Below are 25,897 nucleotides of genomic sequence, written 5' to 3' on the forward strand. Positions count from 1 at the left end.
CGCGTCGTGGGTGACGTCAGAGGAACGGGAACGTCGCGGAGGCCGGCAGGGCTGATCTGTGGCAGAGCCGGAGGGGGGAGGGGAAGCCGGGGCGCGCTCGGGGGCGCGCTCAGGGGCGCGCTCGCGCTCCTGGCCGGGTTCGGACCTGGCACGTGGGTCTGCCGCTGCTCGGTGGACTTGAACCCCAGAGGCCCTCGCCAGCGACCGGCCCAGAGCGTCCGCGACCCCCCACCTGCCTGCAGCCCCTGAGCCCTCGCAGGTACTTGGAGCCCCTCCCCTTCTTTGCTTCTCCTCCTGGTGCCCCTCTGGTGGGAGAGCTCAGAGATCAGAGGTCAAGTCCCCTCCGGGATGGGCTCGCCCCCCACCCCAGTCCTATCCTTCCCTTAAGCCTGCCCTCATTTTACAGGTGAGGAAACTGAGGCTCGAGGAGGTTCAATCATTTGGCCCAAGCCGTCCCAGCGGGATGGGAGCCCTCTCCCTTGTATCCCCCCCAGCCCCGGGGCAGGTGGAGCCCACCTTTACCTGGTCTCTGCACTTCTCCAGAAATCAGTGAAACCGAGCGACCCAAGCCCCTTGTCAAGGAGTGCATTTCCTGCTACAAGTAGCAGACGTGAAACAATGTGTCCTCGGGTGTGAAACAATGTGTCCTCGGATGTGAAACAATGTGTCCTCGGGGTGCAGCCCGGCCAGTCTGCGCCTCTCTTGCTTGTCCTGGGGGGGTCCGCTGCGTTCTGCACACTAACGCAGAAAATGGGGGGGGGGGGACACTGGTTTCAGTGAGATGGGACAAGAGGTCACTTTGCAGTGCTTGGTGCTGTTTGGAGGAGAACGCCCCAGTGAAATTCATGAAATTCATGAATCTGGGCCCAAATTAGTATGCATTTATTGAAGATCCACTGTGGAAAATGAAAAGACCAAAAGTAAGGCATCCACCAGCCGCCAGGAGCTTGCATTCTGATGTTTCCATGTAACAGTAAATTAATACCCCATGCATACACAAGCTCTGAAAAATCCAGGAAATTTCATGAAGACTATGCTTTGACAGCTGGTTGGACACGACTAAGGAAGCAAAAAGAGGAACACAACAAGAGGACAAAAAAGAGGAGAGGGGCAGGGGGAAGCAAACAGAGGAAGGAAGAAGAGACAGAAATAGAGATGGAAGAAGGGGAAGAGAGAAAGAGAAAGGGAAGAGAGAGAGAGACAGACAGACAGAAACAAGGAGGAGGGAAGGAGAGGAAGAGGGAGAAAAAAGAAAAAGGGGAGAGAGAGTGGGAAAGAAGAGAGGGAGATATTAAGGATGAAATGAGAGAGACGGAGAGAAAAAGAAGCATTTCAGCATCGAAGACCAAAAGCAGGAGAGAGACAATTTGTCTGGATTACACAGCATGTAATCAACCTGGGGAGGTAGACCAGAACCAGATTGTGAAGCTAAATAAAGCAGTTTGTGTTTTATCCTGGAGACAATGGGGAGCCATGGAGATTCCTTGAGCAGAGTGGAGTGACATGGGCATTTGATCTGAACTTGAAATATCAAGTTTCTGTGATGCTTTGGCAAGGGATAAATCTGGAATCAGCTAGAATATTATCCCAATCTAGATGAGAATTGTTGAGAGTCTGAAGGAGGACCACTGTGATATGTGAGTAGAGAGCAGGGGCTAGATATTAGGGATACAGGTGAGGCAAAATCAGTACCCCCCCCCCCCCCCCCGTTTGTTCCCTTTACTCCTGAAGTAAGACTCTCAGCTTACTGATCTCCCCTACACATTGAGAATCTCATTGCCCTACTTTTTTTAATATCTTTCTTGTTGGAATCCATTGGCCATTTTAATGTCTTTATGCCCTCTTGCTTATCTATTTTTTTAATTGCAGGGGGTGGTGGAAATCAATATATAGTTATTATTATTATTATTATTATTATTATTATTATAGTTATTATTATTATAGTCCTATGCAAAAATGTCATGTAGTAAAAAGTTTTTCTGTTTGTAATTTTGCAAAAGTATTCACTAGAACCATTTAACCTTAAAGATTTTACTTCTGTGTAGAATATTTTGTTTTTAAAAGAGTACTAAAGACAAAGGGCAGTACTTAACCTAAAAGCATAAATTTCTATTTGATGGATTTCAGATTGTGAAGCCCCAGGATGGGAGAGGGACATTTAGGGACAGGTACTTGTCACCATCATTTCATAAGTCAGATCATCTAGAGGACCCTATATTTCATTTTCATAAAAGACTGGTTTTTTTCCTGGCTAGAATAGTTTGTGGTCGAGGCAAGGGATTCAAGCATTTTAATGGCAGTGGGGTTTAGTAGTTAGAATGCCAGTCTTGGAGTCAAGTAATCTGGGTTCTTATCCCACCTCAGGTATTAGTTGTGTGATATCTTGGGGAAGTCACTTGACCTCCTCTGTGCCTCAGTTCCCTCATCTGTAACATAAAGGGATTGGACTCAATGTCCCCTCCATTTCCAAATTTTATGACTAAATCATTCATTTTACAGATAGGGAAACTGACTGTATTTAGTTCAATAATTTCCCCAAAGTCACATAGCTAGTTAAATAGCCAAGCTAAAATTTGAACCAGGGCAACTGACTCAAAATCTAGTACTTCTTCCATTATTCAAATGGACTTAGTTTTCACAAATTTTGTACCCTTCCCAGCTTCTTTACCTTTCTTCTCATTTTCTCATGTACCTTGACCAGCTGGGAGAGAGAGCTGTAACTGAGTCACTATTGGGAAAGGAAACCAAGATTAATCTGGGAAATTTCTTGAAGTAAGAATATGCTTTGACAGCTGGTTGGATATGACTAAGGAAGCAAAAAGAGGAACACAAGTGCTGACCCTAAATGTACAACCTAGGAAAACTACTTGATATTGGCAGAACAAGCTCTTTAACTAAATGTAATAATGAGAAAGAGAGAAGCTTACATTTTGAATTCATTTAATTGTTCATCTTTGTTAATTGTTAATCTTTATTTAATAAACATTTATTAAGCCCTTACTTTGTACAAAGCTCTATTGGCCCATAAGAACTGTGTTCTCTTTTGTTCCATGTAAACTGCTTTTCTTAGTAAAGGGGCTAATGAATGAAGAGAGAGTCCCTCACATTGAAACCATTCATCTCAAAGTCATGTTTTCATTCCCCACTTAGGCCAAGTAAATTCCTTTTTAATACAATTTAAAATGTTTCAGAAAATTGGGGAAAATTTTACTTTTTTCAAAGCTATGGGCAATTCAACTTTTCAGTTCTCTTAAACACTTTTCTAAGTTGGCAGAGGGTGCTGATATATTGGTATGGGATAATTCTTTCCCTTGGATACAGTGAGAGTGAGTGGGGGAGTCCGGAGGACACCAAGGTTATGAGGGATGACCTGTTATTTTACTACTTCCTCCCAATTTCCCTGTTACTGTCAAGGACATCCCTCACAACCTTGTTGTCCTCTGGACTCCCCACTCACTCACTGTATCCTGCCCTGTTACAGTGTTTGGTGGATTCACTTGGGCAGCATCCCTCATATGTGCCCCCTCTCTCCTCTGACACTGCCACCACTCCAGGCCAGGCCTCCTACCTCCAGCCTGGATTATTGCGGAAGGCTGCTGGGGTCTCTCAACCTCTTGTCTCTCCCAACTCCAGGCCTCCTCCCTGGTACCTTACAAAAGTAGAGGTTCAGCCAAGGCTACTACATTTGTTTCAGTACTTCCCTATCACCTATAAGGTCATCTGCTCTATGCTCAAAGCCCTTCATAAGCTCATGCTGCCCTCCTTTCCATTCTGACATCTCACCTCCTTTCTCCCTCACACTCTATAATCCAGGGGCACAGGCTTTCCTAGCTGTTTTTCAACCAAGATGCTCCATGTCTTGACTGACTTTTTTCTGAAACATTCTCTCTCCTCATCTACACTTAACTGGTTCCCTGGCTTCTTTCAATTCCAGCAGACCTCTTCCAATTTTTCTTAATTCTAGTGTCTTCTCTCTATTGATTATCTTGGGCACAGATTATTGAGAGCTCAGGAGTAGGGATTGTTTTCTGCCTTTGACTATATCTTTCTTTTCCTACTTATCTGACACTTTGTTGATTGATTCTAAATGAATGCTTATTGATTGACTGCTAGGGTTCCCTAAATCAATCTTCCTGGAGCAAGTTTGTGGGAAGTTTGATGGCACTTGAAAACCTGTGCAGACCTCCTCAGCTATCTCCATTTAGCTATTCATATTTTTGTGGGTATGCCATATAGCTCTTTTTTTGCCAAACCTGAAAGAACCTTGAACTCATGGACCCATTGTAGGAGGTCAGAAGATTCTGGTTAACTTTGTTGTTTTACCACAAGATTTATAGTTAGAATCAATTAATAATTAGCTTGCATTTATTTATCATGAGCTCTGGGAATTTAGAGATCACTTGGGCCAATGTCATTTTACAGATGAGGAAACTGAAGTAGTAATTATCAACTAGGATTCAAACCTAGGTCCTCCGATTCCAAATCAAGACTTTCTTTCCACCTCTTCCCCATTGTACCATACTCCTTCATCTAGGATATTCATTCATTCATCTGTTTATTTAAAATCTTATTCTTTTCACCAGTGTTTTTTGAGAATTAGTAAGGAAATAAATGTTCAGGAAGAAAGGAACAAAATAGTTTACTCTTAAAATGAAGAATGAACATTAGGAAGTTTTCTTATAAAAATGACTTGCCATGAAAAGTGCTTTCTAACCCATAAAGTACTATATGAGTACTAATTATTATTATTATTATTATTATTATTATTATTATTATTATTATTATTATTATTACTGGTGTAACAAGACCCTTTTTAAGAGTGATTTGCCCAGAGAACCCACAAGACTTGTGATTTTACTGTGACCTAATATGTACATACACTTATAGTATGCATTTATTTTAGCTAGTGCACAAAAAAGATAAACTAATTGTAAAAATTTTAGTATATACATGGGAGTGATAATCACTGGGGTTTTCTAGTAAAGTATATAATAAATTCTCTTTTACTTTTATATGTCAAGTTTTGAAAATGTCTTTAATTTGAATTTCTTTATATATGTTAACATTAATGCTTTGATGTTCTTTAATTTTTTATTAAGCAGACTTGGGTTTCTTTCAGTTTCTAATACTATGTTAACCCTCCACTTCATTACTGAATTTTGTAGCCCTTTTTATTAAATGTTCTTGTTTAATACCTAAGTTATCTGCTGCTTTCTTTCTTTAAGATATGAGGATATTCAGGTGGTCTGTACCATTCATGTATTTTTTTGGATAGTTATTTAGTCACACCTGACTCTGTGTAACCTGCAGACCATACTGTCCATGGGGTTTTCTTGGCAGGCACTGGAGTGGTTTGCCATTTCTATCTCCAGTGGATTAAGGTAAAAAAAAAAGGGGAGGTGACTTGTCTAGTATCACACAGACACCTGGTGTGGTGGGTCTGAGCCCCTGCCCCAAGCCCAGCTCTGTGCCCACAGAGCCACCTAGCTGCCCCCTTTTAGAGAAAGAAAGTTAATGACTCCAGAACACTGAATTCCTCTCACTAATCCAAACTCAACCTTCTTGAAAACCTGCTGTTAAAGACATTTATACATAGTAGTCCCTTGTTAATCAGTGTTTGTTGGATTTAATTGAATGTCATTCCTTATTATTTTATGTTGCTCGAATAGCTTAGGGAAGCCTTAGTTCTGAGACAGAATACAGATTCTTTTGGAATTCAAAAAATTCTTTTGAAAATTTAACTTTCAGGGCAGCTAGGTAATGTAGTAGATAGAGCACTGGTCCTGGAGTCAGGAGGATCTAAAGTCGAATCTGGCCTTAGACAGTTAATTGCCTAACTGTATGACCTTGGGCAAGTCATTTAATCCCATTGTCTTAAATACATTTTTTTTAAAAGTTTAATTTTTTTTTTTATATTTTGTCTACAAAATGTATAGCTTTAACATTGCCTGAAAGTTGTATATTAAGGAATTATGTCAACAAATCAGCTAGCATTAATTTTCTTCCATCTGGTAGGCATTGTACTAAATACATTTAAAAACAGTATTATCCATGATTTTGAGATTTCAATTTTTTTTGTAGGACTGTCTTGCATTTGTGCTGAAAGTGAGAAATCAAAAGAAAGAGAAAAATGTTTCCTTTGAAGGATGCAGAAATAGGTGCCTTTACCTTCTTTGCTTCTGCTCTGCCACATGATGTTTGTGGAAGCAATGGATTGCCTCTGACTCCTAACTCCATCAAAATCTTGGGACGCTTTCAAATCCTTAAGACCATCACACATCCTCGACTTTGCCAATATGTGGACATTTCCAGGGGAAAACATGGTAAGTATGGTCCTATTCTGTCTCCTCATTTGTAGTAAAGATTTGGGAATATTTCTTATAAACATATGGAAAGGGATGGGCACTGGACTTGTGATTTTCCTGTTAATAGGGAACTCCCAGAAAAATCTCTCTACCAATGCAAGGCCCCTGCAACTTTTATTCTTTTTTTTTAATTAAAGATTTTATTTATTTTGAGTTTTACAATTTTTCCCTTAATCTTACTTCCCTCCCCCCACCCCCACAGAAGGCAGTTTGTCAGTCTTTACATTGTTTCCATGGTAAACATTGATCCAAATTGAATGTGATGAGAGAGAAATGATATCCTTAAGGAAGAAACATAAAGTATAAGAGATAGCAAGAGCAGACAATAAAATATCAGGGGTTTTTTTTTTCCCCTAAATTTAAGGTAATAGTCCTTGGTCTTTGTTCAAACTCCGCAATTCTTTCTCTGGATACAGATGGTATTCTTCATTGCAGACAGCCCAGATTTGTCCCTGATTGTTGCACTGATGGAATGAGCGAGTCAATTAAAGTTGATCATTGTCCCCATGTTGCTGTTAGGGTGTACAATGTTTTTCTAGTTCTGCTCATGTCACTCAGCATCAGTTCATGCAAATCCCTCCTGGCTTCTCTGAATTGCCATCCCTCCTGGTTTCTAATAGAACAATAGTGTTCCATACATATACCACAGCTTGCTAAGCCATTCCCCAATTGAAGGACATTTACTTGATTTCCAATTCTTTGCCACCACAAACAGGGCTGCTATGAATATTTTTGTACAAGTGATGTTTTTATTCTTTTTCATCATCTCTTCAAGGTATAGACTGAGGAGTGGTATACTGGATCAAAGGGTATGCACATTATTAATAAAATATTCTTGTTTAAGAGTAAACAAAATACCCCCTCCCCCAAAATATATAGACTCACTTGAGTGATAAAGTAAAGGGGAGAGAAAAAAATTAAAATTAAAAAAAATAATAGTAATAATTGTAGGTATAGCCAGGTGGTGCAATGGACGGAGCACCAGCCCCGGAGCCAGGAGCACCTGAACCTATATCCGGCCCCATACACCCAACAATCACCCAGCCATGTGATGTGCAAACCACCCCAACTCCACTGCCCTGCAAAAACCAAAAAAAAAAGAAAAAAGAAGACCCAAAATAAAATAAAATAGTAATAATAGTAGGGGCGGCGGGGTGGCGGACAGAGCATTGGCCCTTGAGTCAGGAGCACCCAGGTCCAAATCCAGCCTCAGACACCCAACGATCACCCTGCTATGCGGCCCCAGGCAAGCCACCCAGCCCCATTTGCCCTGCACCCCCCCTCAAAATAATAATAATAATAAAAAATGTGCTTCAGTCTTTGTTCCAACATCAACAACTCTGTCATGGGTGGGTCACATTCTTTATGATAAGTCCATTGCAAAATTTGCTTCCATATTTTCCACTGTTGCCATTGCTGATCACAACTCCCTCCTTTTGTATTTCTCCAATACCATGTACAATATTTTCTCTCTCCTTTCGCTCTAACTCTGCTGTAGGGTAGCTGAGTGGTACAGCAGACAGATCCCTGGCCCTGGGGCCAAGAGGCCCTGAGTCCCCCTAGGACTCCTTAGGCCCAGCATCCACCTGGCCCTATGGTCCCAGACAGGCCATCCAATCCCAGCCCCTTGCAAGAAGTAAAAAAGAAAATGTGTTAATATCTGACCACTCTCCCCTCATGGTCCATCCTCTCCTCCGTCACTTACATCCCCCCCCTTCCCCCGTCCCCCTCCTTCTTGCTCCAGATGCCTATACTCCATTGAGTATATATGCTGTTTCCTCTCCTAACAACCTCTGTTGAGAGCAAAGATTCCCTCATTCCCCCTTGCCTTCCCCCTTCCATATCATTGCAATAGCTCATTGTAATAAAGAAAAATCTTATTATATGAAATACCTTGGCCTATCCCCCCCTCTTTTTTCTTTCTCCCATTACATTTCCCTTTTTTTTCTATTGACTCCATTTTTATACCATATTTTATCTTCAAATTCAGCTTTCTCCTGTGCTTCAATTATAAAAGCTCCGTCTTCCTGCTCTATTAACTGAGAAGCTTCATATGAGTATTATCAGTGTCATTTTTCTATGCAGGAATACATGCAGTTCATCATCAAGTCCCTCATATTTTCCCCTTCTCCTCTAGTCTATGTTTCACCTAAGTCCTGTATTTGAAGATCAAACCTTCCGTTCAGCTCTGGCCATTCCAACAGGAACATTTGAAATTCCCCTGGTTCACTGAAAGTCCATCTTTTTTCCTGGAAGAGGATATTCAGTTTTGCTGGGTAGTTGACTCTTGGTTGCATACTGAGCTCTTTTGCCTTTCGGTATATTATATTCCAAGACCTATGAGCTTCCAATGTAGTTGCTGCTAAGTCCTGTGTGATCCTGACTGCAGCTCCATGATATTTGAACTATGTCCTTCTGGCTGCTTGTAATATTTTCTCTTTGACATGGGAGTTCTGGAACTTGGCTATAATATTCCTGGGGGTTGGTTTTTTTGGGATCTCTTTTTCGGGGGGAACAGTGGATTCTCTCCATTTCTATTTTGCCCTCTGCCTCTAGAATATCAGGGCAATTTTCCTGTAGTAATTCTTTGAAAATGATGTCAAGGCTCTCTTCCTGATCATGACTTTCAGGTATTCCAATAATTTTTAAATTATCTTTTCTAAGTCTGTTTTCTATATCAGTTGTTTTTTCAATGAGATATTTCACATTTTCTTCTAATTTTTCATTTTTTTGGTTTTGAAGTATTGATTCCTGATTTCTGGTAAATTCATCAATCTCCCTGAATTCTATTGTTTGTCTGAAGGATTTGTTCTCCTCAGAGAGTTTTCTTATCTCTTTTTCCATCTGGCCAATTTTGCTTTTTAAAGCATTCTCCTCCATAACTTTTTGAACTGTTTTATCCATTTGACCTAAGCTGGTTTTTAGTATACTATTCTCTTCAGCATTTTTTTTGGATTTCCTTGACTAAGCTGCTGACCTCATTTTCATGTTTTTCCTGCATCTCTCTCATTTCTTTTCCCAGTTTTTCTTCTAATTCCCTCATTTGATTTTCAAAGTCTGTTTTGAGCTCTGTCATACCCTGAGCCCAATTTCTGTTTTTCTTGGAGTCTTTAGATGCAGGAGCTTGTGCTTCCTCATCTTCAGACTGAGTATTTTGATCCTTCTTGGGCTCATTTGCAAAATATTTCTCAATGGTGTTCCTCTTTTTTCTCTGCTTGCTCATTTTCCCAGCTTGAGCCTGGTTTTGGGGTGCTTCCCTAGTTTTTGGGAAACTCCCACAAGCATCTCAGTGTTTGAGGCTCTATCCTCCCTCCTGGTCTGTGAATGACCATATGCGTCCCCCTCTGCCATGGGGCTGAGGTGGGGGGGGTCCTAGACTCTGATCAGAATCTGAATGTGGTCAGAGCCCCAGAGTCTTGTTCCAGGGGCAGAGTACAGAGCTCTGCAGTCTCTCTTCACTCTTGTCCCTCAGCTCAATGGGCTCATACCCTGGGGGCTCCTGCTTACTGGCTCTGCCTGCTTATGTTTCCTGGATCTGGGCTGCAGTGGCCATGCTGCTCTTGCCCTGAGGACTGGGCTTCAAGTGCTTGTTCTGGCAGAGGTCCCCCCCGCTGTTCCCCAAGTTTTGCCTGGTGCTCCCTGGGGCGTAGCTCAGGAAACTCCCCTGCTGCTGTGAGCTGTGCCTCCCAGCGAAGGAGGCTGAAGTTCTTTCATTCTGGCAGGCCAACCCCTCTGGCAGGCCACCCCTCCAACTCCAGCAAGCAGAGCCTTTCTGCTCTTTTTCAGGTTACCTTGAGTAGGAGAACTGCCTCACTGGGTCCCTCTGGGTTCTGTGTCTTGAAAATTTAGTTAAAGTCCTTAGTTTTGAAGATTAATGAGAGAGTGCCATCTTGACTCTGCCCCAACTTTTATTCTTTAAGAGATCAATGACTTGTCTAGTGTAATGTGATCAGTAGTTTTCAGAAGTGAGACTTGAACTTTGGTTTTGCTTGACTTCAAGGTCAACTGTCTATCTTTAGATCACTCTGTCTCTGTACAAACAACTAGCTCCATAGAATGACAATTCTATTTCCTTACATATTTATTTATCTTTTCATCATTCTTTTAAAGGTGTTTTCATTTCTATTTATTTAATTTGATTCTTAGATAGCCCTGTAACATAGGATAATGATAACAGCTATCCTGGTAAGCTTTAAAATTTACAAAGTATTTTAATTTCATTATCTCATTTGATCCCCCAAAGTTTTCTGTGAAATAGGTTAGGCGGGTAGGACAGGTATTATTATGCTCATTTTTTTTTTTCAATAAAGAAAATAAGGTTGATGTGATACTTTTCCCACATCATTTAACTTGTAAGTGTTAGAAGTGGGATTTGACTGTGGGTCACTTCTAAATCCAAATCCAAGTCTTTTTCTAACCTGTTAAAGAGATTGAGACTCAGTGTTTAAGTATTTATGCAATGTCACCTAGTTAGTTATCAGTAGCCTCCTAGTTTTTACTGCATGTGTGTATTTATAGATAAAAGTGTAGAGGGGAAGGAACTAGCTCTTACTGTCTTTTAGTTGAAGAAAAAAACCAAGCAACTTTCCCTATCTCTTCTCTCCTCCCTCCTTTTTCCTTCTTCTCTCACTTCTTCTCTTTCTGACTTCAGAGATTTGCATCTGTTCACTTCCCCTTTCTCAACTTGAAAATTCCCTAATCCTTTCTCCTATTAGAAATCAGATTACCTAATTCTGTAGACTCATTTGTATCCTGTTAATTGTTTCCTTTTGATTTGTTGGTCTTATATGATTGTTTTTGAAATATAAAAATCTAACTCCCTCTGTATTTGGAGTAAAGTGTCATAACTTAAGAGGTCTGATCCCACTGTGTTAGTTCATTGACATTCATTCTTTAATGAATTGATATGCTCAGAAGCTCAGACCTTTGTTTCTTTAATCATTTCATCTTTCACCCACTACACCATGTCATTCCCCTGGCTAAAAAATAAAATTCCAGTGGGTCCCTATTGCCTCTAGGATAAAAATGTGGTCTTTTCAGTATAGCATTTTAAGTCTTATGCAATTTGGCTCCAATCTATTCTTCCATGTTTATTTCACATTTCTCTTTTTCAGTAACTCTGTGTTCCAGCCAAACTGACCTCCTTGCTTTCATTGCTCCTAGATTGCAAATCGCATTTCCTTGATCCTGAGCAGGAATATCACTCTGTCCTGAAATATACCCTATAACTTCTGCCTCTCAGAAACTTGAGTTCCTTTTAAAGGTCAGATGACATTTTACCTCCTACATGAATGAAGCTCATATTGGTCCCTTAGGCTGCTGGTGTTTCTCCTCTTAGTATAAAACAAAAACAAAAACACTTTTTCTTATATTTTGTGTTCATGTATGTTGTTTTCTCCATTAGATGCAACTTTCTTGAAGGGAGAAGTAGTTTGTTATTTTCTTTATATCCTCAGCATCTTTAACAGTACCTTTTTAGGAATTTATTGATTAATTATTTAAATTAAATTATTAGTAATTGTTATTATTTTTTATTATGACTGAACAGTGACTAACATGGAGATATATTAACCAGGAATAATTCATCCTTTATGTTCTTTTCCAATTTATAAACTTGATAGCATTAATTGCTGAGATAAATTTATTGAGTTTCATGATGATGATTAATTCTAAATAGTTATAAAATTCTATTGACTCTTGATGTCAGTATGTACAAGTAATTATATAGTCATAAATGTAAAACTTATGTTTTAAATTTCATTTACAATTCAGGCAACCAGTTGTGATTGCCTACAGTTATAGATCATTTATGTTAAATTTGAAGAGAAAAGGGGGTCATTAATCCATACATAAGGATCCCTGGGGGCTACATGTTGACTTAGTTTTAAAATGTTATCTCATCTTTGTTTTATTGTATTTTATTAATTTTGTTAAATATTTTTCACCTACATTTTAATCTGGATCAGGCCTCACAAAAAATTATGTGGGCTGCATATGCCCCTTAGGCACCTTGTTTTATACTAGAAATAGTTCTCTAAAAATAGTGTTGACATGTTTAATAATTAACTGTGGATAAACTCTTAGGACCTAGCAATGTCTTCTTTTTACAACCATTTCAGCATTATCTGGGTGAAAAAAATTGGATTTTGAGTTCACTTCTTCCAGAGTGAACAATAAATATTCTATTGATTTTGCTTTGGGCTCCACTTTCCATCTGATCTATAATTGTGATTTAATTGATATGGTATTGGTTGATAATTTTATTTTTTCTTTTATTTTTTCATTTACATGCAAAGATAGTTTTCAGTATTCATCATTTTGTAAGCTTTTGAGTTCCATAATTTTCTCTCTCCCTCCCTTCCCTTCTCCCTCCCCATGATTGCAAGTAATCTGATAGAGGTTGTGTCTGTGTGTGTGTGTGTGTGTGTGTGTGTGTGTGTGTATACATATACATACACACACTATTATATTTCCATATTAGTCATTAGTCAAGAAGAATCAGAACTAAAAGAAAAACACAAGAAAAAGAAGAAGAAACAGAAAACAAGTTTTAAAAAGTAAAAATATTATACTTTGGTCTACTTAATCTCCTTTTATCTATGTGAGAAAGATCTTTACTGAAATTCCTCCACAATATCTTGAGTTGAGAACTTGCTTTACTAATTTTTTTTTTAGTGAATTCTGTTGCTTTAGGGTCTGTTTAGAGTTTTGTTTTAGAGATGTTTTGAGAAAAGCTCCAGGAACTTCTTAGCTTCCTGCTGCCATTTCTGATAGGTGGAATCCTTAATAAGGAAATTCCTAATGGTCATTCACAGTGGCGATTTCCTCAGTTGATATATGATCAAAGGATATGGATGGACAGTTTTTAGAAGTCAAATCTATCAATGAAAAAAATGCTCTAATTGACTATCGTTTAGAAAAATGCAAATTAAAACATCTCTGATATAGCATGATTACCCTTTACTTAAATGTTTGTTAACTTACTTGGCTATATCTTTTTCTCCAAATTTAAAACATCTCCATACCTATCAGATTGGTTAACATGACAAAAAAGAAAAGCAAAAAAACAAATGCTGGAAGTGAAGTAGAAAAATTGGAGAACAATTTGGAACTATTCTCAAACGACTATGTGTACCCTTTGACCAACAAATACCACAAATAGGTTAAAAGAAAAAAAACCCCATCTATACAGAAATATTTACAGCAGCTCTTTTTGTAATGTCAAAGAATTGGAAATTGAGGGGATGCCTACCAATTGGGGAATGATTGAATAATTTGTGAAAGATGTTTGATGGAATACTATTGTACTATAAAATATGACAAGCAGGATAGTTTCAGAAAAATTTGGGAAGACTTATGAACTGATGCAAAATGAAGTGAGCAGAAGTCATTGTACATAAAACAGCAGTATTTTAAAGATGATCAACTGTGAATGACTTAGTTTGTTTAAGATAGTGATCCAAGATAGTTCCAAAGGAATATAGATATATTACATTTTTCATCATGGATCTAATGAATTCTGAGTACAAAGCATACTTTTTTAAATTTTATTTTACTTGGATTTTTTAATGTCCTTTCTTTTTTTATAGTTTTTAAAATTTTAAACATATACAAAATAAGGAGGGGGAATTGCCATGTGCTCTAGAACACGAGAGGATTCAAAATATAAAGTAATAAATTTCCATTTCAAGAAAATTTATATAATAAATGCTACACATTGTATTAAAATTGTCTATCCTTTGCTTTCTTGTAGATTTTCTTTTATTCTGTTATGTACTTTTGATTTATTTTTCCCCCGTCTCCCACAGTTAAGTGCAGAAATATACATACAACCTATCCACATATCTACACATTTTAAATGTACATATATATGTAGATATATAGATATATAGATATAGATAGATTTATAGATAGATATAGATATATATTTATAATCCTACATTCATGGCCATATATACATTCATAATCATATATTTAAGACTGTAATATGCTTATTTTCATTCATCATGTTTCTCTGAAGATGGATAGCATCTGCCTTCATAAGTCTAAATCTTTCCATATTTTTCTAAATCTACCAGCTAACCATTTCCTTCACTACAGCAATATTTCTACCTCATACAATCTAATTATTTTGCATATGCTTTCTTTTGCAACATGACTAATATGGGAATATGTTTTGCATGACTTCACATTTATAATTGATATCATATTGCTTGCCTTCTCAAGGGCATGATGGGACAGTACTTTGGGAGAGGATTTGGAAATTAGAGTTTCTAAAAATGAATGTTAAATTTACATGAAATTGGGAAATATTTTAAAGAAAATATTTTAAAATAAATCTATTGGAAAATTACTCTTATTTTGTTAGCTTCTCTATGAATCCATTGCTTTCTAAGAAGACTCTATTGAAGTTGTCTGGCTGCTGAGAAGTTGAGTGACTTGCCATGACCATTATATCAAAGTTAGAATTTAAACCCCAAATTTTTCCTGAATCAAAGGTTATCCCTATATTCACTGCTCTACAATGTGTCTCATTTTTCATCATTACCTCAGATAGTTCAGACTGTGGCACAAAGTGTTTCCTTCTTCATTTTGGTTTTGGCCTATATATAGCTAACATCACCGTGGGGTTGTTTTTTTCTGCTCTCCCCTTCTTGCTTGGAAATAGGTGTCACATGTGGTCTGTTTTAGTAACATAGTGTTTTCACATGTGAAGTTAGCTCAGAAGTCAGGCTTTAGCTGTTTTCTTTCTCTTTCAGAAGTGATTCAAGATGATATTTCCTTGGAAGCCCACAAAGTTAAAACACTTCATGCTGGTACAATGACCACTTTTTTCTAGAATCAATGAACCAAGGCTTTCAGTGAAAGGTGTAGAATTTTTTATCATTCAAAGGGAAAAGTGAAACATATAGGTTTTCAATTTAACACATTCTCTCTTGTTACATCTTGAGATTTTAGTGAAAACAGGTCAGGGACCATAAATAGTAACTCCATAGTCTTTAGTATGATAATATACAGCCAGGAGATACAATAAATTATGTCTTTGATTTTGACATATTATTTTGCCTTTATTTCTTTTCCTCGCAATATATGAAACATAAAACAGAGAAAATAAATTCTTTATGTGAATTGACAAAAATGAAAATCCAGTTAAAGATCATAGAGTTGGAAAGGACTTGGTATAACCTTCATGCTACATTCTGCTATATTCTTGCTATTCATGCTATATTCATGCTATATTCTGAAAGATGTCTCTTACTGGTTTGTTTCCATAGCTCTCCAAGAAGTCCATTTTATAAGTGACCTTACTTATATAATCCAAAGATTTTCTCTGTGCTTAGTTGGTAAAGAGGAGCTTTCATTGTCTTAGGAAGATTGGCTTATCACCTGCATCCTTATGATAATCCTTTACTTAAATGTTTGTTAAGTTATTTTTACTATATCTTGTTCTCTTAAGTTTAAATTTTTTTATCACAAAGTATTGTTTTCAGACAGCCCTTACTTACATTTTTAACTACCTTAAGTTGTGCTGTCTTAACTTTCTTGAACATCATCTTAAAATATGTTCTGTTGGGTCATGCTAAACTCTTTTAAGTGTATTTGATTGTCATATTAACTTTTGTAATAATTATACTATGGTACCTTAACATAGTATGATTCTAAGATTTTTGCTTTTTTCTTAATGCTTGAGGATATTTTAATCATATGCTATTTTTTAGAATAATAATAAAGAGAAGTTTCAAAAGTTGTTAAAAGTTTAAAAGAGTTTCTTGAAAAAGGGGTTAATGTTGAAAATGTTGAATTATTGTATACTCTATTTCCTCTAGGACCTTCCTTGTCATTCTGCCAAGGATTGTGGTTCTCCTACATTTAAAAAAATGCATAAAGATTTCATGGACCTTGAAACTTTGGCAAACTCTTCTTTATAGTATTTTGAGAAGGGTAGATGAAGAGGCCAAATAACCTTTTTATCTTGAGCCAGATAGTTTTTAAACTTCCTCAAAGATTTAGAGGCTTACCTATGTCAGAGTTTAAAATATAATGAGTATGTCCCCTCCCCCTTCCATAAATCCTAACTTATTTTTATTTGTATTAAAAGTGACTGCTTACCCCATATGTATAGTGGAGGCTGTTGTTTTGTGAATTGGTGATGAGTGGACAAATACTATTTACTATACTATATTGGCCTATTTTTTTTCAGAGTATATAAATTAATGAATCAGCATTCAGTACCTACTTTATGTTACACACTAGTTTATTAGTGCATCCAGGTGACTTAGTGGATAAAGTGCTGAGCCTGGAGTATAGAAGAGGAATCAAATCTAACCTCAAACATTTACTAGCTGGGTGAACCCTGGGCAAATCAATACACCTTTGTTTACTTCTGTTTGTTTATCTATAAAATTGGGATAATAGAAGCCCCTTCCCCTAGGGCTGCTGTGAGGATCAAAAAAAAAAGATAATTGTAAATTCTTTCACATTGTCTGGCACAAAATAAGTACTATATAAATAGGAGCTATTGTTGTATCATCATCATCATCATCATCATCATCATCATCATCATTATTATTATTATTATTATTATTATTATTATTATTATTATTATTAATCATCCTCCTAGGAGTGTGTGAGGACCAAAAGAGATCATGTTTGTAAAGCTGTTTTCACTATTAACCTCATTGAGGTTCTTGTTTGCTTCCTTTCCGGTCATTTGGGATACAAAGACAAAGCTGAACTTTTTTTTTTGGTGGAGGAAAACTATTCTATAATGTTCAATGAGTATAATAATATAAATATATATCCCATACATTGTATGGAGAGCCTTTTGACATGGGAGGGACCTAAATAGATTATGGTTTAGGGGTATTGACTTGTCAACTTTGTAGAATGTAGAGGGGGAAGAAGGAGAAATTTTAGGCAAGGAAACCAATTAGGAAGTTATTGGATTAGTCTTGATAAGGAATAATAAAGGTCTGAACTAGTGGTTCTATCTACATATGGCTAGTATGTTTAATTCTTTCTTCATCATATGAACTGTGCAGTGCCTATTTTCATCTTTTTAAAATATATATTTAGTTAATATTTTTATTTTCTCCAATTATATGTAAAAATAATTTTTTAACTTTTTTTTAAATTTTGAGTTCAAATTCTCTCTATCCTCCCTCATTGAAATTGAAAATTATCAATTATAATGTGTAGCCTTGCAAAACGTTTCTGTCTTAATCATGTTGTGAAATAAAACATAGGACACCCCCCCACTAAAACCATGAAAGAAAAAAAGTTTAAAGCATGTTATGATCAGTATTCAGATTCCATCAGTTCTTTCTCTGGAGATGGGTAGCATTTTCCTCATAAGTCCTTCAGAGTTGGCTTAGATCATTGTATTGCTGAGAATAGCTGAGTCATTCACACTTGATCATTATGGTACTATGTATAATGTTCTCCTGGTTCTGCTCATTTCACCTTGGTTTTTCTGAGAGCGTCTATCTTGCTCATAATTTCTTAAAGCACAGTAGTGTTCCATTATGATCATATACCACAACTTGTTCATTTCCCAGTTGATCGGCATCCCCTCAATTTCCAATTCTTTGTCACTAGAAGATAACTGCAAATAAATATTTTTGTATATAAAGGTACTTTTCCTTGTTTTTATCTCTGGGATACAGAGCTAGTAGTGGTATTGTTTTTTAGTTGAATCACTGTGAATGATTTTTCTCAGCAATGCTGTGATCTAAGACAGCTCTGAAAGACTTCTAATAAAGTGTTCTATCTATCCCCAAAGAAAGAACTATTAAAGTCTGATTACAGATTGAAGCATACTTTTTTAAATTTTATTTTTCTTGAGATTTCTCTTTTTTTGGAGGGAGGGATATGTTTATTTTTATAACATGACTATTAAGATAATGGTTTGCTTTACTATACATTATTTATTATTTATTTATTTTTTGGATTTTGCAGGGCAAATGGGGTTAAGTGACTTGCCCAAGGTCACACAGCTAGGTAATTATTAAGTGTCTGAGACTGGATTTGAACCCAGGTACTCCTGACTCCAGGGCTGGTGCTTTATCCACTACGCCACCTAGCCGCCCCTTTACTATACATTTTTAACCTATATAAATAATTTGCTTTCTCAATGAGTGATAATGGGGTGGGAAGAAGGGAGAGAATTCAGAATTCAAAGTTTAAAATTGAATATTAAAACTTGTTTTTACATGTAAGTGGGGGAAAATAAAATAAAGTGTAAAAAACCAAACCAAACCAGAGGAGCTGAATCAGTTCACAACTCTACCAACTTCATGTTAGTGTCTCCATTTTCCTAGATCATCACTAATATTTGTCATTTTCCTTTTCTGTCATATTAACCAATCTTTAAGATGTGAGGTGGTAATTCAGAATTTTTTTAATATGCATTTTTCAGTCAATAGTGCCTTTTTAAAAAGGTTATTGATAGTTTGCTTCTTCTGAAAGCCTATTCATATATTTTGACCATTTATCAATTGCATAATGGCTATTATTTTTATAAATTTGATTCAGTTCTCTATGTAGTTGACAACTGAAACCTTTCTCAGAGAAGTGCCCTCTTTTCAGTCAGCACAACTCCCATCAGCCCTTTTATCCCCCTTCCTTTCCTACATTCCTGTAGAGTAGCATAGATTTCTGTACCTAGCTGAGTACCCTCTTTGAGCCAATTCTAATGAGAGTAAGGATCAAGCATTCTCCACCTTCTCCATCTTCTTCCCTTTCACTATAAAAGCTCTTTTGTACTTCTTTTATATTGAGGTAATTTATTCTATTCTATCTCCTCCTTTTCCTTCTCCCCCCCCCCCCCCAGTGCTTTCTTCTTTCTTATCCCTTAATTTAATTTGTTTTTTAATCTCATCCTCATCATATTCAACTCACACACTTTGCCTTTCGGCTATGTATACTTCTTTTACCTGTCCTAATAATGGAAAAGTTCTTAGTCTTCCCATGTATAAATGCAAACATCTAATCTTATTGACTCCCTTATGATTTCCCTTTCTTGTTTATCTTTTTATGCTTCTTTTTAGTCTTTTATTTGAAAGTTAAATTTTCCACTCAGTTCTGGTTGTACTTCTTTAGTTGCTTCCAAGCCAGTTCTCAGATTCTTGGGACTAGTTTGCACTGAATGGGTCTGCACTGGTTGGTGCTCCACTCTCACCTGGTGTGAGAAATCCAGCTGGCCAATCTTGAAAGTTTTCTTGAGTTAGAAAATTGTTGCCCCTAGCCTTTTATGGATCCTGCCAATCCAGAATTTCTTTTCAGGCATTATTTAAAGTTATTTTGAGAGAAATTTGGAAGAGCTTGGGTGAATTCCTGTCTTTACTCCACCATCTTGACTGCCCCTCTCTGATGTTCAGTTTAATATTCTTTCTGCCTTGTACTTCATAGTCATCTTGAATTATATATTTTTTGCCTTAACCTTTCCTTTCAGTTACAAGTTGAATTTTTTTCCTCTTTTCTCTGAATTCTGCACATTTTTTACTTTTCATCAGTGATTGTGATTTCCTTGGCAATGATTGTGTTATATTACTTGTTTATGTTTGTTATTCAATACTGGATTTCACCAATTTCTCTGATCTTCTTTCTCATTCTCATCACCAAGGGTCATCAGTAGTCTTGTTCTTGTTGTTCCATTTTTTAGTCATGTTCAGTTCTTCCCAACTCCCATGCTCAATAACACATAAAGCCCTTGTATTCTCTACTATTCCATGAATCTTTAGAAATCTGTCCAATCTATATAGGCTTAGGGTGTGAAGCAGTTGGTGGCTTAGTAGATAGAGCACTAGGCCTGGATTCAGGACAACCTGAGTTCAAACCCAGCCTCAGACACTTACCAGCTATGTGACCCTGGGCAAATCACTTAATCTTGGTTTGCCTTACTCCACTGGAGAAGGAAATGGCCACTTCATTATCTTTGCCATGAAAACCTCATGGACAACTTTAATCTACCCACATAAATCCTAGGATCATGAAGAGTCAGACACATATAAATGACTGAGCAGCAACAAAATTAAAGGCATAAGAATATTTCTTAGATGTAGAAGTCCTTGAATCTTGCAAATTGCTTTCAACCTCATCTTCAGGAATGATTTCTTAAATATATAATTGTTTTCTAGATTCTAATGAATTGAAGGTGGGAGCAAGAAAACAGGGGGAAATGGTGTTTTGCAGTGTTACCTTACAATCATTCTTATAGAATAACTAGAAACCACTTAAGTATGCTTGCATGAATAATTTATTTCACCTGAGATTGAAGCTATTTCCAACCATGAGGCAAGTTAGATAAATATCAGTGTGACCAGATAGAATCCTGCCACTAGACTGGAAGTGTTTCTCAGTCCAAAGAAACTCACTATCTTGAATGATGACCCTTGGAAAAGAAAACTTGCTTTGAAAACAAGCATGTACAGAATGTAAGATTAATTTTATTGTTGAAAGTCCAGTATTTTGGGGCGGCTTGGTGGTGCAGTGGATAGAGCACTGGCCTTGGAGTCAGGAGTACCTGAGTTCAAATCCAGCCTCAGCCACTGAATAATTACCTAGTTGTGTGGCCTTGGGCAAGTCACTGAACCCCATTTGCCTTGCAAAAACCTAAAAAAAAAACCCAAAATAGAAAGTCCAGTATTTTTATACCAAATAGGATAATGTTTTGGTATATTAAGCCCTATTCTTTTCATCTGATCAATTCAGGAGCATCAAATAATTCAATTTCCTGCCTTTATGTTTTGTGCAATTTAACATTTACCCTATTATTATTAAAATGAATTTATTTTCAAAAATTCATGTAGAAAGCTATAAGCTTTTGGAAAAAAGTAAATATACTGATTAACATAGAATGCTTATGGCCTCTTTGTGTGGTTTATTCCTTGACTAATGAGATGTTGTGTTGACAAAATGTAACATTACATTTTGTTTTGCTTTAATCAGAGAGACTGGTGGTGGTAGCTGAGCACTGTGAAAGGAGCCTGGAAGATTTACTCCGAGAGAGGAAACCTGCGAGGTACTGTGTAATATCAGGGCAATTAGGAGGAGAAAAGGGTCAAAACTGGCAAAGGAAAAAAACCTTTTAAGTGAAGACTGCAGTGTTTGATTTTTTTAATTGCTTAATTACAAAATCCAAGGACATTTTTTTTTAAATTTTAGGAAATTTAGTTCACAGACTATATAGATGTTCAGTATTAACATTGTCTAGGGTTCAGGAAATGGCACTGAGGCATGTTCAAACTGCTAAACAAATGAGTTTTTAGAAGGATATATTTGAAAATGTGAAGTCTCTATGGGGCTAGGCATTTTAAGGGTTTGAGAGAGAGAGAACACAACAATATGCTTGAAATTTTATTCAGAATTATCTATGAACCAAGATGAGAGGTTAAAGACTTGGCCAGAGTCCTGAAGCCAGGAAATCTCTGAGGCAGAATTTGAATTCAGGTCTTCCTGACAACAGATCCAGTATTCACTACTCCCCAGGAAAAGTGTCAACAATGGTGTCAGGGTACTAGGGACCTGGAAGCACTGGTGGAGAAAGTTAAGGACAAAAGATATTTTTTATTTTTTTTAACAACTAGCCAAAAGAAGTCAGAACAAATAACTCAACTCTTACTTTGCTTCTGTTTCCTCTGTTAAAGAGAAGACTTTTTTGGATCATGGTAGGTCAAAAAATGACTAATAGGGAGTTGATAGGATAGATTAAATAGAATGATGGTAGGAGCTAGTCTTGCTTCTCTTGAAGAATTAAAAGGGCTCATGTCCTGGGAATATGGCAGATTTATTTTCTTTGATCATGGAGAAAAGGAGAGGTATCACAAAATTGCAGAAAGGCAAATGCCCTCTTTTTTTAATGGGGGAAAAAATGGAATCTGGGCACTGCAGGCCATTGAATTGGATTTCACTTCCTGGTAAAATTCTGGATGATATTAATAGAAGGTTGGTTAGTGAACATTTAGAAAGGGATGAGGTATTCACAGAAGTCAGTGTGGATTCAACAAAGTACAGGTCAGACCACAAACTTTTTTGTGTGTGTTTACTAGGTTACTACGTAAAGGGAATGCAGTAGATATAGTGGAGTTTAGCAAAGGATTTGACTCTCAAGCAATTGAGATTCAGGCTAGATCAGTATTAGATCCCAAAGAGGCATTAATTAATTATTTAATGTCAATTTTAAAAGAGTGGAGTGCATCAAGGAGCTATGTTTGGCCCTATCCTATATAGCATCTTCGGAAATTGAATAAAGGATAGTTAGATGGTAAATATTCATTTATAGTTTTTTTTTAAACTATTAATCCTGTGTCTTTTGCCATATATTATTTTTTAGGGCTTGAGGCTACAACTCTTCATTTGATATATTATGGACAGATATAGTATGGGTGTGTAAGTAAGCTATAGCTCATTCCTAGTGATGAGTCACATATAAAAAGTGGTGCATGCTCACTTAATGTGCCCAAATATGTATCACATTAAATTGTACAGCACTGAAGTTAGGAGTACTGTCAGAACAAGAGCACCTCCTCCTCTGCCCCAAGACTCCTAAATATATAACTAGGCATCATATATACAAAATGAAGTAATATATATCCTCGAACCTTGGAGCAGAGGGAAAGAAGGTAGTCCCATTGTCTTTGTGGAACTCATAATGAGAAATTGGGTAAGGGTGTATCTTAACTCTGAGATTTCACTCCATGCCTCACAATGGACAGAGATGAAAAGATGGACATGGTTAATATTAAAAGGGCCACAGAGAGACAGGCATGCTGATACGTTCTTGGAGGAGCTATGGATTAATCTTAGCATTTTGGAAAGCAATTTTGAATTTTGTCTAATATTTTTGGAGGAGCTATGAATTAGTCTAATCATTCTAGAAATTAATTTTGAATTATAGCTAAAATAGGTACCAAATTGTCTCTTCTTTTTGATCTTGTTGTTATGCACAGACTCAAAGAAGGTCAAAGACAAAAAAAATTTTCTATTTTATATAAAAGTATTAATAGCTGCACTTTTATGATATCCAAGAGGTAGAAACAAAATAGATGCCTGACAGTTGAGGAAAGACTAAACAAATTGTGTCTCATAAATATAAAAGAATATTAATGTGCTGTAATGAGTGCTATGAATTTAGAGAAGCTTTGGAAGATTTATAAACTGATGAAGTAGGCAATAATCAGAACCTCGACAACAATATATGTGATGTCAGATAAATCCGCTGTAACCAAGATCAAAAGAAATGTAGTTAATTGGGAAACAATCTTTACAACTAATGATTCTAACAAAGGATTCATTTCTAAAATATACAGAAAACTGAGTCATATTTAAAGGGGAAAAAAAGCCATTCCCCAATTGACAAATGGTCAAAGGATATGCAAAGGCAATTTACAGATGAGGAGATCAAAGCAATCCATAGCCATTTGAAAAATTGCTCTAAATTATTAATTATTAGAGAAATGCAAACTAAAGCTTCTCTGAGGTACCACCTCACACCTCTCAGACTGGCCAATATGACCAGAAAGTATAATGATCATTGTTGGAAGAGTTGTGGGAAATCTGGGACACTATTACACTGTTGGTGGAGCTGTGAACTCATCCAACCTTTATGGAGAGAAATTTGAAACTACACCCAAAGGGTAACAAAAATGAGCATATCCTTTAATCCAGCAATACCACTACTGGGTCTGTACCCTGAAGAGATGATGAAAAAGGGTAAAAACATCACTTATACAAAAATATTCATAGCAGCCCTGTTTGTGGTGGCAAAAAAATGGAAATCAAGTAAATGTCCTTCAATTGGGGAATGGCTTAGCAAACTGTGGTATATGTATGTCATGGAACACTATTGTTCTATTAGAAACCAGAAGGGATGGGAATTCAGGGAAGCCTGGAGGGATTTGCATGAACTGATGCTGAGTGAGATGAGCAGAACCAGAAAAACACTGTACACCCTAACAGCAACATGGGGGCAATGATCAACCTTGATGGACTCACTCATTCCATCAGTGCAACAATCAGGGACAATTTGGGGCTCTCTGCAATGGAGAGTACCATCTGTATCCAGATAATGAGCCATGGAGTTTGAACAAAGTTCAAGGACTATTCACTTTAATTTAGAAAAAAAAACTGATATCTTATTGTCTGATCTTGTTATCTCTTATACTTTTTGTTTCTTCCTTAAGGATAGGATTTCTCTCTCATCACACTCTATTTGGATCAATGTACAACATGGAAACAAAGTAAAGACTAACAGATTGCTTTCCGTGCGGGGTGGGGGTGGTTGAGGGAAGTAAGATTGGGGGAAAAATTGTAAAACTCAAATAAAATTTTTAATAAAAGAAAAAAAATATATGTGATGCCTACAATAACAAAACCTTAGAAAGAGCCCCCCAAAAGAACTTAGTCATGAAAAAGTAGTGAAGCAATATACACTTGTTAAAACCTTTTTATGTACTAAGCACTGAGACAGTGCACTGCCCTTCTTTCTTTGCACAGGTGGGGGAGGGGAATTTTTTGATTCTATTGCATTCATATGGGCCAGAAAGTCCTGAGTTGGAAGATCCTAATCTTCTCCCCCCAAATAATTTGCATTTCTTGAGGATACAGAACAGTTTTCTGTCTTATTTCTGCAACCAAGCACACAGTGCCTCCCATACTTGGTACTTAACCACATTTTCTTTTTGTGTCCATCCCCATTTCAAAGAACTTTTCCATTTGTCTCTTCTCATTTCCAGTATGCAATGGATTCTTGATAAATATTTATTGACTTGAATGTTTGTTGAAGGGAAACGTGAACTAGAGACTAGGGATAGGGCATGAAGACAGAAATGAAATTGTTCCTGCCTTGAAGGACAAACTTGACACATTGTCAGTTTTGCTTTGGTTCTGTCCTGTCCCCTTTAGCTATGCACAAATATTAGAAAGTGCATAGAGGTATTTTTGCCAGGCAAAATTGTACAGGTTAGTGGCAATTTTGCCACTGAACCATTTGATATAAGTTCACATTGCATATTAGAAAGTCGAGAGTTGCATCTTCCTCCCCATCTTTTCTTTTTTTTCCTTTTTTTAATTGCTCAACTTTATCATTAAGAAACCTGTTCCCAGAAGGTCCATTAATTGAGATATCATGGTATTAGGGATTAGACATGGTATAAAGTAGCATGAGACAATATTTTCCTTGTACTTCTCAAAATATAGTCGGACCCAACCCTTAATACCTGGTCTGTTGGGAGTGTTTCATTAGTGGGAAGAAGTGATTTTGATAGGACCAGTTGGAGATTATGTTATCTGGTTATTCATCTAAGTTTACTTTGTTGAAAATTATTTCACTTTTTCCACAAATTTAGATTGCATTCATCTCCAATAGCAGAGTTGGTGTACATATTACTGTAATTAATTCCGTAACTTGTTTATGGAAAAGTGAGAAACTACCCTTACGGTGTATAAATCAGTCCTTTCCAAGCCTGCCAAAAGTGTAAGTCCTCTGCACCTGTATGAAAGGCTGATATAAAATCAACAGGAAATCTCCGATT

The 25,897-nt window shown here is 36.9% G+C and overlaps 1 protein-coding gene across 4 annotated transcripts in view; it reads left to right on the forward strand.

Annotated features, from left to right (window-relative positions):
• The first annotated feature begins 145 nt into the window (after positions 1 to 145).
• The window catches only part of TBCK (TBC1 domain containing kinase), a 198,528-nt gene continuing 172,776 nt past the window's right edge, over positions 146 to 25,897 (forward strand). The window contains exons 1-3 of one of the 4 annotated variants that reach the window (XM_074228748.1): positions 146 to 259; positions 6,082 to 6,323; positions 21,315 to 21,387. In XM_074228748.1, the coding sequence (XP_074084849.1) occupies positions 6,131 to 6,323; positions 21,315 to 21,387 (266 nt within the window). In that variant the 5' untranslated portion in view covers positions 146 to 259; positions 6,082 to 6,130. Of the gene's footprint in view, positions 260 to 6,081; positions 6,324 to 21,313; positions 21,388 to 25,897 lie in introns of those variants that run through there. The other 3 variants (XM_074228749.1, XM_074228751.1, XM_074228750.1) reach the window with 3 other exon arrangements.

This window comes from Macrotis lagotis, chromosome 3 (assembly GCF_037893015.1).
Source record: "Macrotis lagotis isolate mMagLag1 chromosome 3, bilby.v1.9.chrom.fasta, whole genome shotgun sequence".
NCBI lineage: Eukaryota > Metazoa > Chordata > Mammalia > Peramelemorphia > Peramelidae > Macrotis > Macrotis lagotis.